At 69.3% G+C, this 15,542-nt stretch overlaps 1 protein-coding gene across 1 annotated transcript in view; it reads left to right on the plus strand.

Annotated features, from left to right (window-relative positions):
- Window positions 1-15,542, plus strand: part of CELSR2 (cadherin EGF LAG seven-pass G-type receptor 2) — a 78,906-nt gene that overhangs the window by 51,436 nt on the left and 11,928 nt on the right. The window contains exons 14-21 of the mRNA XM_077839245.1: window positions 1,519-1,639; window positions 2,338-2,521; window positions 3,248-3,349; window positions 3,543-3,637; window positions 5,341-5,550; window positions 6,255-6,438; window positions 7,377-7,520; window positions 11,390-11,576. Of these exons, the coding sequence (XP_077695371.1) occupies window positions 1,519-1,639; window positions 2,338-2,521; window positions 3,248-3,349; window positions 3,543-3,637; window positions 5,341-5,550; window positions 6,255-6,438; window positions 7,377-7,520; window positions 11,390-11,576 (1,227 nt within the window). The remainder of the gene's footprint in view (window positions 1-1,518; window positions 1,640-2,337; window positions 2,522-3,247; window positions 3,350-3,542; window positions 3,638-5,340; window positions 5,551-6,254; window positions 6,439-7,376; window positions 7,521-11,389; window positions 11,577-15,542) is intronic.

Consider the following 15,542-nt stretch of genomic DNA (forward strand, 5'->3'; position numbering starts at 1 on the left):
ACTGCAGGTGTGTGCTGGGTGTGCGTGCAGTGCAGATGTAGGCAGTGAGTGTGTACGTGCAGTGCAGGTGTTCGCTGGGTGTGCGTGCAGTGCAGATGTAGGCAGTGAGTGTGTACGTGCAGTGCAGGTGTTCGCTGGGTGTACATTAGGGTTGTGTGCAGTGCATGTGTGTGCTGGGTGTATGCTGGCTTTGCATGCAGTGCAGGTGTATGATGGGTGTACATTGGGGGTGCTTAGAGTGCAGGTGTACGCTGGGTGTGCGTGCAGTGTAGGTGTGTCACAGAGTGTGGGGGAGTCCAGGCCCTGCCCCCCTCTTCCTGGGATTCACGGAGACTCTCAGCCAGCCAGTAAAAGAGAAGGTTTATTGGACAACAGGAACACAGTCCAAAACAGAGCTTGTGGGTACACCCAGGACCCCGCAGTCACGTCCTTCTGGGGGAGCAGGGAGCTTAGACCCCAGCCCTGGGGTTCCCTGCGTTCCTGCACCCAGCCCCAAACTGACTAACCCCCCCAGCAGGCTCCCTCCTGCAGCCTCCGTTCACATTCCTGGGCAGAGGTGTTACCTCCCCCTCCTCCTGGCTCAGGTTACCGGCTCTCAGGTCTCCCAGCGAAACTCCCCTGCCACATTCCCAGGTGAACACTCCCCCCTCCCTGCTGCGTCACAAGGTGTACGCTGGTGTACGTTGGGGGTGCGTTCAATGCAGGTGTACGCTGGTGTACGTTGGGGGTGCGTTCAATGCAGGTGTACGCTGGTGTACGTTCAATGCAGGTGTACGCTGGTGTACGTTGGGGTGCGTTCAATGCAGGTGTACACTGGTGTACGTTGGGGGTGCGTTCAATGCAGGTGTACGCTGGTGTACGTTGGGGTGCGTTCAATGCAGGTGTACACTGGTGTACGTTGGGGGTGCATTCAATGCAGGTGTACGCTGGTGGACGTTCAATGCAGGTGTACGCTGGTGTACGTTGGGGGTGCGTTCAATGCAGGCGTACGCTGGTGTACGTTGGGGGTGCGTTCAATGCAGGTGTACGCTGGTGTACGTTGGGGGTGCGTTCAATGCAGGTGTACGCTGGTGTACGTTCAATGCAGGTGTACGCTGGTGTACGTTGGGGGTGCGTTCAATGCAGGTGTACGCTGGTGTACGTTGGGGGTGTGTGCAGTGCAAGCCTACCCTGGGTGTACGCAGTGTGTGCAGGCAGTGGAGGTGTAAGCTGGGTGTATGCGAGGTGGGCGTGCAATGTTGGTGTACGCTGGCAGTGCGTGAAGTGCAGGTGTACGCTGAGTGTACACTGGGGGTGTACGCAGTGTGTGCCCAGTGTCTGGTAGCATGTTGCGGGCATTGTGTGTGCAGTGGATATGCAGTGGGTGGGCCAGGCGCGTGTGGGAGTGGTACCCAGAGCGAGTGTGGGGGGAGGGACGGTGCAGCGCACGCGGGCCAGTGCCGGGTGCCCAGCGAGGGCGTGGGGGGGGCAGCCCGTGCACTGGGGGGCAGGTAACGAAGCTGGGGCTGCTCTGCACAGGATCGACCAGCCGTGCCCGCGGGGGTGGTGGGGGCACCCCACATGCAGCCCCTGCAACTGTGACGTCAGCAAAGGCTTCGACCCCGACTGCAACAAAACCAGTGGGGAGTGTCACTGCCGGGTGAGTGGGAGAGGCCCCGCCGCAGAGGGACTGGGGGGTGCCCGGGTCAGCAGTGGGGAGATTCCACTGCAGGGAGACCGGGGGCGTGCGCGGGCCAGCTGGGAGGATATACCACTGAAGGAGGATTGGGGGGTGCTCAGCCCAGCTGCGGGGGATAACACTGCTTGGGGGTGCCAGTGACCCAGGGCTCCCAGAAGGGCTCCATCAGGGGCCGGGAGTTGAGCAGCACTGGGGGCAAGGGGTTCCCATGAGGCAGGTTGGGGGCCCAGATGGAATGTGAGACTTTTTGCCCTCTGCAGCCTTGGGGGTGGGCAGGTGGGGCTGGTCTCTGGTGGTACCTGCCCCATAGAACGGCTCTGCCCTTGGCCCCGGGCAGCAGGCATCCGAGGGGCTGGCAGTGGGACATGGTTGGTGGCAGTGCCCGCTGGCTGCATGGTGGTCCACGCGTGAGCAGAGTTTGGCGGGTCTCAGCGAGTCAGTGTCACCCACTCCAGAGCACTAACTACGCCCTGCCAGCAGCTTAGCTGGATGGGTGGGAGCTGTTCTCCCCTCCACCGAGAGGAGCCCCATGGGGCACGGGGCAATGGGTGGGTCTGGCCCTGTGGTGGCCTATGGGCTGCCTGGTCAATAGATGGGGCTTGGCTGTGCAGGGCTGCCAGCTGCCCGCTGGGGCTAAAGTCCTGTGTTCTGCCCCCCAGGAGAATCACTACTGCCCGCTGGCCAGCGACTCCTGCCTGCTGTGTGACTGCTACCCCACGGGCTCCCTGGCGCGGCTCTGCGACCCCGAGACAGGACAGTGCCAATGCAAGCCAGGCGTCATCGGGCGACGCTGCGACCGCTGTGACAACCCCTTTGCCGAGGTCACCGCCAACGGCTGCGAAGGTCAGACCAGCCCCTGTGGCACGGCGGGCGTGGTCCTCAGGGCACAGCGGGTGCGGCCCCCAGGGCATGGCAGGGCCCAGCCTCCAGGGCATGGCGGGACATGGTCCCCAGGGCGAGGTGGGGCACAGTCCCCATGGCATGTCTGGCACAACCCATGAGGGAGGGGCAGGACACAACTGCCAGCATGAGGCGGGATGTGGCCCCCCAGGGCGCGGCAGGGCCCAGCACCACTCGGGATGCCAGTGGGGGGGCATGCCCAGGACACAGGATTTCGACTGGGGGCAGTGTGTGGGGAACAGCCACCCCAGTAGGGAAATAAAGGAGACTCTGGGGGGCCAGAGTCAGCTGGGGGCTGAATGGACCATAGCCCCTGAGCTGTGGGCACCCTGCCCCCCCCATGCTGGCGAAGGGGTTCCTGGGCCACTGGCTGCCAAGGTCTCCCAGCCAGGATGTGGGCCATGGTCCCAGGTGATGTCCCATCCCCCCATCCATTGTTATCCAGACTCCCCATGGACCCCGCTGCCTGCCCACCGCCCGGCAGGCCCTTGTCCAGGCGGGGTCTGTGATAGCAACCCCCCAACCCAGGGCTGTCCCGTGGCCCCTGTGCCCCCCAGCCAGGGCTCTCCTGAGCACACTGCGGTAAACTGGGCCCCTGGACCTGCCCAGCTGGGGGCACCTGCTGGGCTCCCCGGGGCTCTCGCTCTGATTTGCCTCTTTGCCGTGCAGTGAATTACGACAGCTGCCCCCGTGCCATCGAAGCCAACATCTGGTGGCCCCGCACCCGCTTTGGGCTGCCCGCCGCATCACCCTGCCCCCGAGGATCCTTGGGTAACTATGTGCCGCTGCGACGGGAGACGGTGCTCGATGCACCCTCATGCCATGGCTGCAGCGTGATGCCCTGTGCCTGCCTGCCCAAACGCTAGGGGTGCAGGACGGTGCTGAGTCTCTGGCCCGTGCTGGCAGCAGGGGCTGGTGGGCAGGGCCGGGGCCCCCCACGGTGACCTCTGCTCTCTTCCCGCAGGCACTGCGGTGCGGCACTGTGATGAGCACAAGGGCTGGCTGGCTCCCAATCTCTTCAACTGCACCTCGCTGCCCTTCGCCCAGCTCCAGAGCCTGGTGAGTGGCATCTGCCCAGCGCCCACAGAGCCGGGGAGCCCAGCCCCAGCCCTGCCAGGGCCCCCATGGCAGCTCCCAGCACCCTGGCTGTGACTCCGGGGGGCCCCAGCATGCACTGCTCCACCTGGCGAGGCGAGACCTGGGATGCTCCCTGTACGGGCCGCCTCAGGTGTCATTGCCGCCGGACTTGGCTCCCCAGTGCCAGGCGCTTTGGACAAGGTCGTGTTGTGCTCTCGGCCAGCCCCAGTGCAGGGGCCGTCGGTGCTGCCAGGCTCCCCTTGCCCTGCCCCACACTTCATCCTGGCCCCCCAGTTCTGTCCCCAGCCCCCCTCAGGCTTTACCTCCTCTCCCAGGATGGGGGTGCTGGGGGCTCCTCTCCCCCACCAGGCCAGTGGCATCTTCAGGGGTCTTCACCCCTCTCTGCCTCTGGCCAGGCCAAGTGGGTGGGGGGCCGAGGAGCTGCCCTGTCACTCACTGTGGAGGGGGCTGACCCGCTGGGCTGTTTAGTGCCCCCCCATGGGAACGGTATCGGGGGGGAGCTCTGCCAGCTTCCTGCAGCAGCTCTGATTGGCTGCCCTTCCCCAGGAGACAGGGCAGTGGGGAAGACAGCGAATCAGAGGGGGTTTTCCCACAAGCTGACCAGTCCCATCCTTGAGGAGGACATCATGACAGCTAAACTGGGAGGAGAGGTAGATACGCTGGAGGGATAAGATACAGAGGGCCCTAGACAAATTAGAGGATTGGGCCAAAAGAAATCTGATGAGGTTCAACAAGGTCAAGTGCAGAGTCCTGCACTTAGGAGGGAAGAATCCCATGAACCGCGACAGACTAGGGACCGAATGGCTCGGCAGCAGTTCTGCAGAAAAGGACCTAGGGGTTACAGTGGACGAGAAGGTGGATAGGAGGCAACAGTGTGCCCTTGTTGCCAAGAAGGCAGATGGCATTTTGGGATGTATATGTAGGGGCATTGCCAGCAGATCGAGGGACATGATCGTTCCCCTCTATTCGACACTGGTGAGGCCTCATCTGGAGTACTGTGTCCAGTTTTGGGCCCCACACTACAAGAAGGATGTGGAAAAATTGGAAAGAGTCCAGCGGAGGGCAACAAAAGTGATTAGGGGACTGGAACACATGACTTATGAGGAGAGGCTGAGGGAACTGGGATTGTTTAGTCAGCGGAAGAGAAGAATGAGGGGGGATTTGATAGCTGCTTTCAACTACCTGAAAGGGGGTTCCAAAGAGGATGGATCTAGACTGTTCTCAGTGGTAGCAGATGACAGAACGAGGAGTAATGGTCTCAAGTTGCAGTGGGGGAGATTTAGGTTGGATATTAGGAAAAACTTTTTCACTAGGGGGGTGGTGAAACACTGGAATGCGTTACCTAGGGAGATGGTGGAATCTCCCTCCTTAGAGGTTTTTAAGGCCCAGCTTGACAAAGCCCTGGCTGGGATGATTTAGTTGGGGATCGGTCCTGCTTTGAGCAGGGGGTTGGACTAGAACCTCCCGAGGTCCCTTCCAACCCTGATAGTCTATGATTCTACAGCTAGGCTCCCTTGGGACTCCCCTGCCTCCCCAGCGCCCGGCCCTGAGCCCCCAGGCCGTATTCAGTCTGAGGCCCCCTGCTCCCCCGGTGCTGAGCCCCAAGGCTACGTTCAGTGCCCCTCCCCGGTGCCCAGCACTGACGACTGCCTTGCCTGGCGCAGGCGGAGCGGCTGCTGCGGAACGAGTCGCTCCTGGACCTGGGGCTGGCGCAGCGGATGGCCCTGCAGCTGCACAATGCCACCCAGCACACAACCAGCTACTTCGGCAGCGACGTGCGGGTGGCGTACCAGCTCTGTGCCCGCCTCCTGCAGCACGAGAGCCACCAGCAAGGCTTCGGCCTGGCTGCCACACAGGACGTCCACTTCACCGAGGTGCCAGCGGGTCGGGAGAGTGGCTGGGGTGGCACGGGGAAGCCTTGCCAGGCGGGCACAGGGGTGGGGGCTTCAGGTAGCATTTGCCAGGGAGGGAAGGACCTTGGTGCCCCTGCTCCTGGGCACGGGGGGCTTGTTGTGATCAGAGGACGGTCCCCTGCTGGGGCCACGCATGTGCCCCATGGGAAACTGACCCCATGGAGCTGGAGACTGACCCCATGCAAAGCAGCCGGCATGGGGACCTGGGAAAGAATCTGGGCACTGCCATGCTTGTCCAGGCTGCCCCTGGGCACAGGCACAGGGGGCTGACGGGAAGGATGTGGGGCCCCATTGTCGCTTGATGCAGGCTGCCCAGGGGACTCCAGGGGCTCTTGTGGCCCGGGGCAGGTGATTCCCCCTCACACCCACAGGCAAAACACCCAGCTGGGGAGATGGGCCAGGGAGGGTCCCACAGGGGCAGGTGGGTCCCACAGGTCAGGCAGGGCCCCAGACACCCTGACTCCATGGGGCTGGATCCTCAGGTGGCCCCACTGAGACCAGAACCGTGACCTTGGCTCAGCCCCAGAGGGGTGGGACCAGGGGCTCGGTCACCATGGAGACGAGCCTGCCGCAGTGCCGAGCCAGGCCCGTGCTCTGGACCCCCACCCGGGGGTGCCCAGTGTGTCAGCCCAGCAGGGCCCCATGCTCATGGTGCCCCCCCGCAGAACCTGCTGCAGGTGGGCAGTGCCCTGCTGGGCCCCAGCAACAAGCGCCACTGGGAGCTGATCCAGCAGACGGAGGGCGGCACGGCCTGGCTGCTGAAGTGCTATGAGGATTACGCCAGCACCCTGGCCCAGAACCTGCGCCAGACCTACCTGAGCCCCTTCACCCTCGTCACGCCCAACATCGGTGAGGGCGGTGCACTGGGGGCGTGACTGTCGCGTGGGGGTGTGACTGTCGCGTGGGGGCGTGGCTGTCGCGTGGGGGTGTGGCTGTCGCGTGGGGGTGTGGCTGTCACGTGGGGGCGTGGCTGTTGTGTGGGGGAGTGGTTGTCATGTGGGGGCGTGGCTGTTGTGTGGGGGAGTGGTTGTCACGTGGGGGCGTGGCTGTCGCGTGGGGGCGTGGCTGTCGCGTGGGCATGGCTGTCATGTGGGGGGCATGGCTGTCGCGTGGGGGCGTGGCTGTCGTGTGGGGGCATGGCTGTCGCGTGGGAGCGTGACTGTCGTGTGGGGGTGTGGCTGTTGTGTGGGGGAGTGGTTGTCATGTGGGGGCGTGGCTGTCGCGTGGGGGTGTGGCTGTTTTGTGGGGGAGTGGTTGTCACGTGGGGGCGTGGCTGTCGTGTGGGGGCGTGGCTGTCGTGTGGGGGGCATGGTTGTCACGTGGGGGCGTGGCTGTCGCGTGGGCATGGCTGTCATGTGGGGGGCATGGCTGTCGTGTGGGGGCGTGGCTGTCGTGTGGGGGCGTGGCTGTCATGTGGGGGCGTGGCTGTCATGTGAGGGGCGTGGCTGTCGTGTGGGGGGCGTGACTGTCACTTGGGGGCTTGGCGGTTGCATCACGGGGGCGCAGGCTGCTGTGCCCAGGAGCTGGAAGGGGAGCCCTAGCATGTGAGGGAGCCCAGCCTGGCGCCAGGCCACATTTGGCTGCCCAGCCTTGTCCACCCCATGGCCCGCTCCTGAGCAGTCCTGGCCAGCGAGGGTGGGTACTCGGCGCCCCCATGGCTGGGCCTGGGAGTCTCCAGGGCTCCCAGAATCGTGGCCCTACGTTGGCCTGGAGCCAGCACGGGCAGGAGGGTGGGGTGAGCTCGTCGGGGGCAGGCCCAGGCCCTCATGAGGGGGTCTCTCCGCCAGTCATCTCCGTAGTGCGGCTGGACAAGGGGAACTTCGCTGGCGCCAAGCTGCCCCACTACGAGGCGCTGCGGGGCGAGAAGCCCGTGGACCTGGAAACCACCGTCATCCTCCCCGAAACCGTCTTCCGGGCGCCTGAGGGCAAAGGTGAGTCAGTGACAGTGCCCCACCGGGGGGCACCAGCAGGGGTGGAGCTGGGCAGCACCTGTGGGGAGCCCAGGATTGCGGCAGGGCTGGAGGGGGAGCCCAGGGCTGGGATTGAGGGGGCTGCGGGTCGGGAGTGAGGGGCACCGGCAGAGCCTGGGAGGGAGCCCAGGGCTGGGATTGAGGGGGCTGCGGGTCAGGGGTGAGGGGCACCGGCAGAGCCTGGGGGGAGCCCAGGGCTGGGATTGAGGGGGCTGCGGGTCGGGAGTGAGGGGCACCGGCAGGGCTGGGTGGAGCCCAGGGCTGGGATTGAGGGGGCTGCGGGTCGGGAGTGAGGGGCACTGGCAGGGCTGGGGGGGAGCCCAGGGCTGGGATTGAGGGGGCTGCAGGTCAGGAGTGAGGGGCACCGGCAGAGCCTGGGAGGGAGCCCAGGGCTGGGATTGAGGGGGCTGCGGGTTGGGAGTGAGGGGCACCGGCAGAGCCTGGGAGGGAGCCCAGGGCTGGGATTGAGGGGGCTGCGGGTCGGGAGTGAGGGGCACCGGCAGAGCTGTCGGGGAGCCCAGGGCTGGGATTGAGGGGGCTGCAGGTCGGGAGTGAGGGGCACCGGCAGAGCCTGGGAGGGAGCCCAGGGCTGGGATTGAGGGGGCTGCGGGTCGGGAGTGAGGGGCACCGGCAGAGCTGTCGGGGAGCCCAGGGCTGGGATTGAGGGGGCTGCAGGTCGGGAGTGAGGGGCACCGGCAGAGCCTGGGGGGAGCCCAGGGCTAGGATTGAGGGGGCTGCGGGTCGGGAGTGAGGGGCACCGGCAGAGCCTGGGAGGGAGCCCAGGGCTGGGATTGAGGGGGCTGCGGGTTGGGAGTGAGGGGCACCGGCAGAGCCTGGGAGGGAGCCCAGGGCTGGGATTGAGGGGGCTGCGGGTCGGGAGTGAGGGGCACCGGCAGAGCTGTCGGGGAGCCCAGGGCTGGGATTGAGGGGGCTGCAGGTCGGGAGTGAGGGGCACCGGCAGAGCCTGGGAGGGAGCCCAGGGCTGGGATTGAGGGGGCTGCGGGTCGGGAGTGAGGGGCACCGGCAGAGCTGTCGGGGAGCCCAGGGCTGGGATTGAGGGGGCTGCAGGTCGGGAGTGAGGGGCACCGGCAGAGCCTGGGGGGAGCCCAGGGCAAGGATTGAGGGGGCTGCGGGTCGGGAGTGAGGGGCACCGGCAGAGCTGTCGGGGAGCCCAGGGCTGGGATTGAGCGGGCTGCAGGTCGGGAGTGAGGGGCACCAGCAGGGCTGGGGGGGAGCCCAGGGCTGGGATTGAGGGGGCTGCGGGTCGGGAGTGAGGGGCACCGGCAGAGCTGTGGGGGGGCCCAGTGCTGGGATTGAGGGGGCTGCGGGTCGGGAGTGAGGGGCACCGGCAGGGCTGTGGGGGGGCCCAGGGCTGGGATTGAGGGGGCTGCGGGTTGGGAGTGAGGGGCACCGGCAGAGCTGGGGGGGAGCCCAGGGCTGGGATTGAGGGGGCTGCGGGTCGGGAGTGAGGGGCACTGGCAGGGCTGGGGGGGAGCCCAGGGCTGGGATTGAGGGGGCTGCGGGTCGGGAGTGAGGGGCACTGGCAGGGCTGGGGGGGAGCCCAGGGCTGGGATTGAGGGGGATGCGGGTCGGGAGTGAGGGGCACCGGCAGGGCTGGGGGGGAGCCCAGGGCTGGGATTGAGGGGGCTGCGGGTCGGGAGTGAGGGGCACCGGCAGAGCTGGGGGGAAGCCCAGGGCTGGGATTGAGGGGGCTGCGGGTCGGGAGTGAGGGGCACCGGCAGGGCTGGGGGGGAGCCCAGGGCTGGGATTGAGGGGGCTGCGGGTCGGGAGTGAGGGGCACCGGAGGGCTGTGGGGGAGCCCAGGGCTGGGATTGAGGGATCTGAGGGTTGGGAGTGAGGGGCACCGGCAGAGCCTGGGAGGGAGCCCAGGGCTGGGATTGAGGGGGCTGCGGGTCAGGAGTGAGGGGCACCGGCAGGGCTGTGGGGGGGCCCAGGGCTGGGTTTGAGGGGGCTGCGGGTCGGGAGTGAGGGGCACCGGCAGAGCTGTGGGGGGGCCCAGGGCTGGGATTGAGGGGGCTGCGGGTCGGGAGTGAGGGGCACCAGCAGGGCTGTGGGGGGGCCCAGGGCTGGGATTGAGGGGGCTGCGGGTCGGGAGTGAGGGGCACCGGCAGAGCTGTGGGGGGGCCCAGGGCTGGGATTGAGGGGGCTGCGGGTCGGGAGTGAGGGGCACCGGCAGAGCTGGGGGGGAGCCCAGGGCTGGGATTGAGGGGAATGCGGGTCGGGAGTGAGGGGCACCGGCAGGGCTGGGGGGGAGCCCAGGGCTGGGATTGAGGGGGATGCGGGTCGGGAGTGAGGGGCACCGGCAGAGCTGTGGGGGGGCCCAGGGCTGGGATTGAGGGGGCTGCGGGTCGGGAGTGAGGGGCACCGGCAGAGCTGGGGGGGAGCCCAGGGCTGGGATTGAGGGGGATGCGGGTCGGGAGTGAGGGGCACCGGCAGAGCTGTGGGGGGGCCCAGGGCTGGGATTGAGGGGGCTGCGGGTCGGGAGTGAGGGGCACCGGCAGAGCTGGGGGGGAGCCCAGGGATGGGATTGAGGGGGCTGCGGGTCGGGAGTGAGGGGCACCGGCAGAGCTAGGGGGGAGCCCAGGGATGGGATTGAGGGGGCTGCGGGTCGGGAGTGAGGGGCACCGGCAGAGCTGTGGGGGGGAGCCCAGGGATGGGATTGAGGGGGCTGCGGGTCAGGAGTGAGGGGCACCGGCAGAGCTGGGGGGGAGCTCAGGGCTGGGATTGAGGGGGCTGCGGGTCGGGAGTGAGGGGCACCGGCAGAGCTGGGGGGGAGCTCAGGGCTGGGATTGAGGGGGCTGCAGGTCAGGAGTGAGGGGCACCGGCAGAGCCTGGGGGGAGCCCAGGGCTGGGATTGAGGGGGCTGCTGGTCGGGAGTGAGGGGCACCGGCAGAGCCTGGGGGGGGCCCAGGGCTGGGATTGAGGGGGCTGCGGGTCGGGAGTGAGGGGCACCGGCAGAGCTGGGGGGGAGCCCAGGGCTGGGATTGAGGGGGATGCGGGTCGGGAGTGAGGGGCACCGGCAGAGCTGTGGGGGGGCCCAGGGCTGGGATTGAGGGGGCTGCGGGTCGGGAGTGAGGGGCACCGGCAGAGCTGGGGGGGAGCCCAGGGATGGGATTGAGGGGGCTGCGGGTCGGGAGTGAGGGGCACCGGCAGAGCTAGGGGGGAGCCCAGGGATGGGATTGAGGGGGCTGCGGGTCGGGAGTGAGGGGCACCGGCAGAGCTGTGGGGGGGAGCCCAGGGATGGGATTGAGGGGGCTGCGGGTCAGGAGTGAGGGGCACCGGCAGAGCTGGGGGGGAGCTCAGGGCTGGGATTGAGGGGGCTGCGGGTCGGGAGTGAGGGGCACCGGCAGAGCTGGGGGGGAGCTCAGGGCTGGGATTGAGGGGGCTGCAGGTCAGGAGTGAGGGGCACCGGCAGAGCCTGGGGGGAGCCCAGGGCTGGGATTGAGGGGGCTGCTGGTCGGGAGTGAGGGGCACCGGCAGAGCCTGGGGGGGGCCCAGGGCTGGGATTGAGGGGGCTGCGGGTCGGGAGTGAGGGGCACCGGCAGAGCTGGGGGGGAGCCCAGGGCTGGGATTGAGGGGGCTGTGGGTTGGGAGTGAGGGGCACCGGCAGAGCTGTGGGGGAGCCCATGGCTGGACTGTAATCCTAGACCCGCTGCAGCCCTGGGGGAACGTGGCACAACCTGGCGCTCTCTGTGGGCACCGGCCTGTATTGCAGGGAGTGCGGCGTGACTGGTCCTTGCCTAGGTCCGTGCTGCCCTCGTGGGAGCAAGGTCCGGCCCTGCTCTCACCTACCATGATTCTCCCTCCAGACCCGCTCATGGTCAGCGCCAAGCTGCCCCCCAGCTCCGCAGAGGAGGAGGAGGAGCCGGCGCTGGTGACCCGGCACAAGAGGCATCCGGAGCTGAGTGAGGGCCAGGCCGTGGCCAGCGTCATTATCTACCGCACCCTGGCGGGGCTGCTGCCAGAGCAGTACGACACGGACAAGCGGAGCCTGCGGTACCCACGGCGCTGGGGAGAGGTTCCCGGGGGGGGGCGTTGGGGAGAGGAGCGGGGAGGTGCTGGGGAGAAGATGGTGCGAGGTGGGGCACGGAGAGGCAGTGAAGGCCCCAGTGCCATGGCCCTGCCCGGTGGGGTCCCCAGGGGAACTTGGTCTCCACGGCCCTGCTGGGAACTGGGCTTGGACCCTCCCCCATCTCCTCTGGCAGGTAGCTGTGGCGGGGGGCACAGGCGGGGGCAGGTAGCTGGGGGGCGTCGCAGAGGCGCAGGGGGACAGGTAGCTGTGGTGGGGGGCACAGGCGGGGGCAGGTAGCTGTGGGGGGGTGGTGGAGGCGCAGGGGGACAGGTAGCTGTGGCGGGGGGCACAGGTGGGATGCAGGTAGCTGGGGGGCGTCGCAGAGGCGCAGGGGGACAGGTAGCTATGGCGGGGAGCACATGCGGGGGCAGGTAGCTGTGGGGGGGTGGTGGAGGCGCAGGGGGACAGGTAGCTGTGGCGGGGGGCACAGGCGGGGGCAGGTAGCTGGGGGGCGTCGCAGAGGCGCAGGGGGACAGGTAGCTGTGGCGGGGGGCACAGGCGGGGGCAGGTAGCTGTGGGGGGCGTCGCAGAGGCGCAGGGGGACAGGTAGCTGGGGGGCGTCGCAGAGGCGCAGGGGGACAGGTAGCTGTGGCGGGGGGCACATGCAGGGGCAGGTAGCTGTGGCGGGGAGGGGAGGTGCAGGTGGGATGCAGGTAGCTGGGGGGCGTCGCAGAGGCGCAGGGGGACAGGTAGCTGGGGGGCGTCGCAGAGGCGCAGGGGGACAGGTAGCTGTGGCGGGGGGCACATGCGGGGGCAGGTAGCTGTGGGGGGGTGGTGGAGGCGCAGGGGGACAGGTAGCTGTGGCGGGGGGCACATGCGGGGGCAGGTAGCTGGGGGGCGTCGCAGAGGCGCAGGGGGACAGGTAGCTGTGGCGGGGGGCACATGCGGGGGCAGGTAGCTGTGGGGGGGGGGTGGAGGCGCAGGGGGACAGGTAGCTGTGGCGGGGGGCACAGGCGGGGGCAGGTAGCTGGGGGGCGTCGCAGAGGCGCAGGGGGACAGGTAGCTGTGGCGGGGGGCACATGCGGGGGCAGGTAGCTGTGGGGGGGGGGTGGAGGCGCAGGGGGACAGGTAGCTGTGGCGGGGGGCACATGCGGGGGCAGGTAGCTGTGGGGGGGTGGTGGAGGCGCAGGGGGACAGGTAGCTGTGGCGGGGGGCACATGCGGGGGCAGGTAGCTGTGGGGGGGCGTCGCAGAGGCGCAGGGGGACAGGTAGCTGTGGCGGGGGGCACAGGCGGGGGCAGGTAGCTGTGGGGGGGCGTCGCAGAGGCGCAGGGGGACAGGTAGCTGTGGCGGGGGGCACATGCAGGGGCAGGTAGCTGGGGGGCGTCGCAGAGGCGCAGGGGGACAGGTAGCTGTGGCGGGGGGCACAGGCGGGGGCAGGTAGCTGTGGGGGGGCGTCGCAGAGGCGCAGGGGGACAGGTAGCTGTGGCGGGGGGCACAGGCGGGGGCAGGTAGCTGGGGGGCGTCGCAGAGGCGCAGGGGGACAGGTAGCTGTGGCGGGGGGCACATGCGGGGGCAGGTAGCTGTGGGGGGGGGTGGAGGCGCAGGGGGACAGGTAGCTGTGGGGGGGGGCACAGGCGGGGGCAGGTAGCTGTGGGGGGGTGACGGAGGCGCAGGGGGACAGGTAGCTGTGGCGGGGGGCACATGCGGGGGCAGGTAGCTGTGGGGGGGCGTCGCAGAGGCGCAGGGGGACAGGTAGCTGTGGCGGGGGGCACAGGCGGGGGCAGGTAGCTGGGGGGGGTGGCGGAGGCGCAGGGGGACAGGTAGCTGGGGGGCGTCGCAGAGGCGCAGGGGGACAGGTAGCTGTGGCGGGGGGGGGTGGAGGCGCAGGGGGACAGGTAGCTGTGGCGGGGGGCACAGGCGGGGGCAGGTAGCTGGGGGGCGTCGCAGAGGCGCAGGGGGACAGGTAGCTGTGGCGGGGGGGGTGGAGGCGCAGGGGGACAGGTAGCTGTGGCGGGGGGCACATGCGGGGGCAGGTAGCTGTGGGGGGGCGTCGCAGAGGCGCAGGGGGACAGGTAGCTGTGGCGGGGGGCACAGGCGGGGGCAGGTAGCTGTGGGGGGGCGTCGCAGAGGCGCAGGGGGACAGGTAGCTGTGGCGGGGGGCACATGCAGGGGCAGGTAGCTGTGGCGGGGGGGGTGGAGGCGCAGGGGGACAGGTAGCTGTGGGGGGGGGCACAGGCGGGGGCAGGTAGCTGTGGGGGGGTGGTGGAGGCGCAGGGGGACAGGTAGCTGTGGCGGGGGGCACAGGCGGGGGCAGGTAGCTGGGGGGCGTCGCAGAGGCGCAGGGGGACAGGTAGCTGTGGCGGGGGGCACATGCAGGGGCAGGTAGCTGTGGGGGGGGGGTGGAGGCGCAGGGGGACAGGTAGCTGTGGCGGGGGGCACATGCGGGGGCAGGTAGCTGTGGGGGGGTGGTGGAGGCGCAGGGGGACAGGTAGCTGTGGCGGGGGGCACATGCGGGGGCAGGTAGCTGTGGGGGGGCGTCGCAGAGGCGCAGGGGGACAGGTAGCTGTGGCGGGGGGCACAGGCGGGGGCAGGTAGCTGTGGGGGGGCGTCGCAGAGGCGCAGGGGGACAGGTAGCTGTGGCGGGGGGCACATGCAGGGGCAGGTAGCTGGGGGGCGTCGCAGAGGCGCAGGGGGACAGGTAGCTGTGGCGGGGGGCACAGGCGGGGGCAGGTAGCTGTGGGGGGGCGTCGCAGAGGCGCAGGGGGACAGGTAGCTGTGGCGGGGGGCACATGCGGGGGCAGGTAGCTGGGGGGCGTCGCAGAGGCGCAGGGGGACAGGTAGCTGTGGCGGGGGGCACATGCGGGGGCAGGTAGCTGTGGGGGGGCGTCGCAGAGGCGCAGGGGGACAGGTAGCTGTGGCGGGGGGCACAGGCGGGGGCAGGTAGCTGGGGGGCGTCGCAGAGGCGCAGGGGGACAGGTAGCTGTGGCGGGGGGCACATGCGGGGGCAGGTAGCTGTGGGGGGGGGTGGAGGCGCAGGGGGACAGGTAGCTGTGGGGGGGGGCACAGGCGGGGGCAGGTAGCTGTGGGGGGGTGACGGAGGCGCAGGGGGACAGGTAGCTGTGGCGGGGGGCACAGGCGGGGGCAGGTAGCTGTGGGGGGGCGTCGCAGAGGCGCAGGGGGACAGGTAGCTGTGGCGGGGGGCACAGGCGGGGGCAGGTAGCTGGGGGGCGTCGCAGAGGCGCAGGGGGACAGGTAGCTGTGGCGGGGGGCACATGCGGGGGCAGGTAGCTGTGGGGGGGGGTGGAGGCGCAGGGGGACAGGTAGCTGTGGGGGGGGGCACAGGCGGGGGCAGGTAGCTGTGGGGGGGTGACGGAGGCGCAGGGGGACAGGTAGCTGTGGCGGGGGGCACATGCGGGGGCAGGTAGCTGTGGGGGGGCGTCGCAGAGGCGCAGGGGGACAGGTAGCTGTGGCGGGGGGCACAGGCGGGGGCAGGTAGCTGGGGGGGGTGGCGGAGGCGCAGGGGGACAGGTAGCTGGGGGGCGTCGCAGAGGCGCAGGGGGACAGGTAGCTGTGGCGGGGGGGGTGGAGGCGCAGGGGGACAGGTAGCTGTGGCGGGGGGCACAGGCGGGGGCAGGTAGCTGGGGGGCGTCGCAGAGGCGCAGGGGGACAGGTAGCTGTGGCGGGGGGGGTGGAGGCGCAGGGGGACAGGTAGCTGTGGCGGGGGGCACATGCAGGGGCAGGTAGCTGTGGCGGGGGGGGTGGAGGCGCAGGGGGACAGGTAGCTGTGGGGGGGGGCACAGGCGGGGGCAGGTAGCTGTGGGGGGGTGGTGGAGGCGCAGGGGGACAGGTAGCTGTGGCGGGGGGCACAGGCGGGGGCAGGTAGCTGGGGGGCGTCGCAGAGGCGCAGGGGGACAGGTAGCTGTGGCGGGGGGCACATGCAGGGGCAGG

The sequence above is a fragment of the Eretmochelys imbricata genome, chromosome 21, assembly GCF_965152235.1.
Source record: "Eretmochelys imbricata isolate rEreImb1 chromosome 21, rEreImb1.hap1, whole genome shotgun sequence".
Taxonomy (NCBI): Eukaryota; Metazoa; Chordata; order Testudines; family Cheloniidae; genus Eretmochelys; species Eretmochelys imbricata.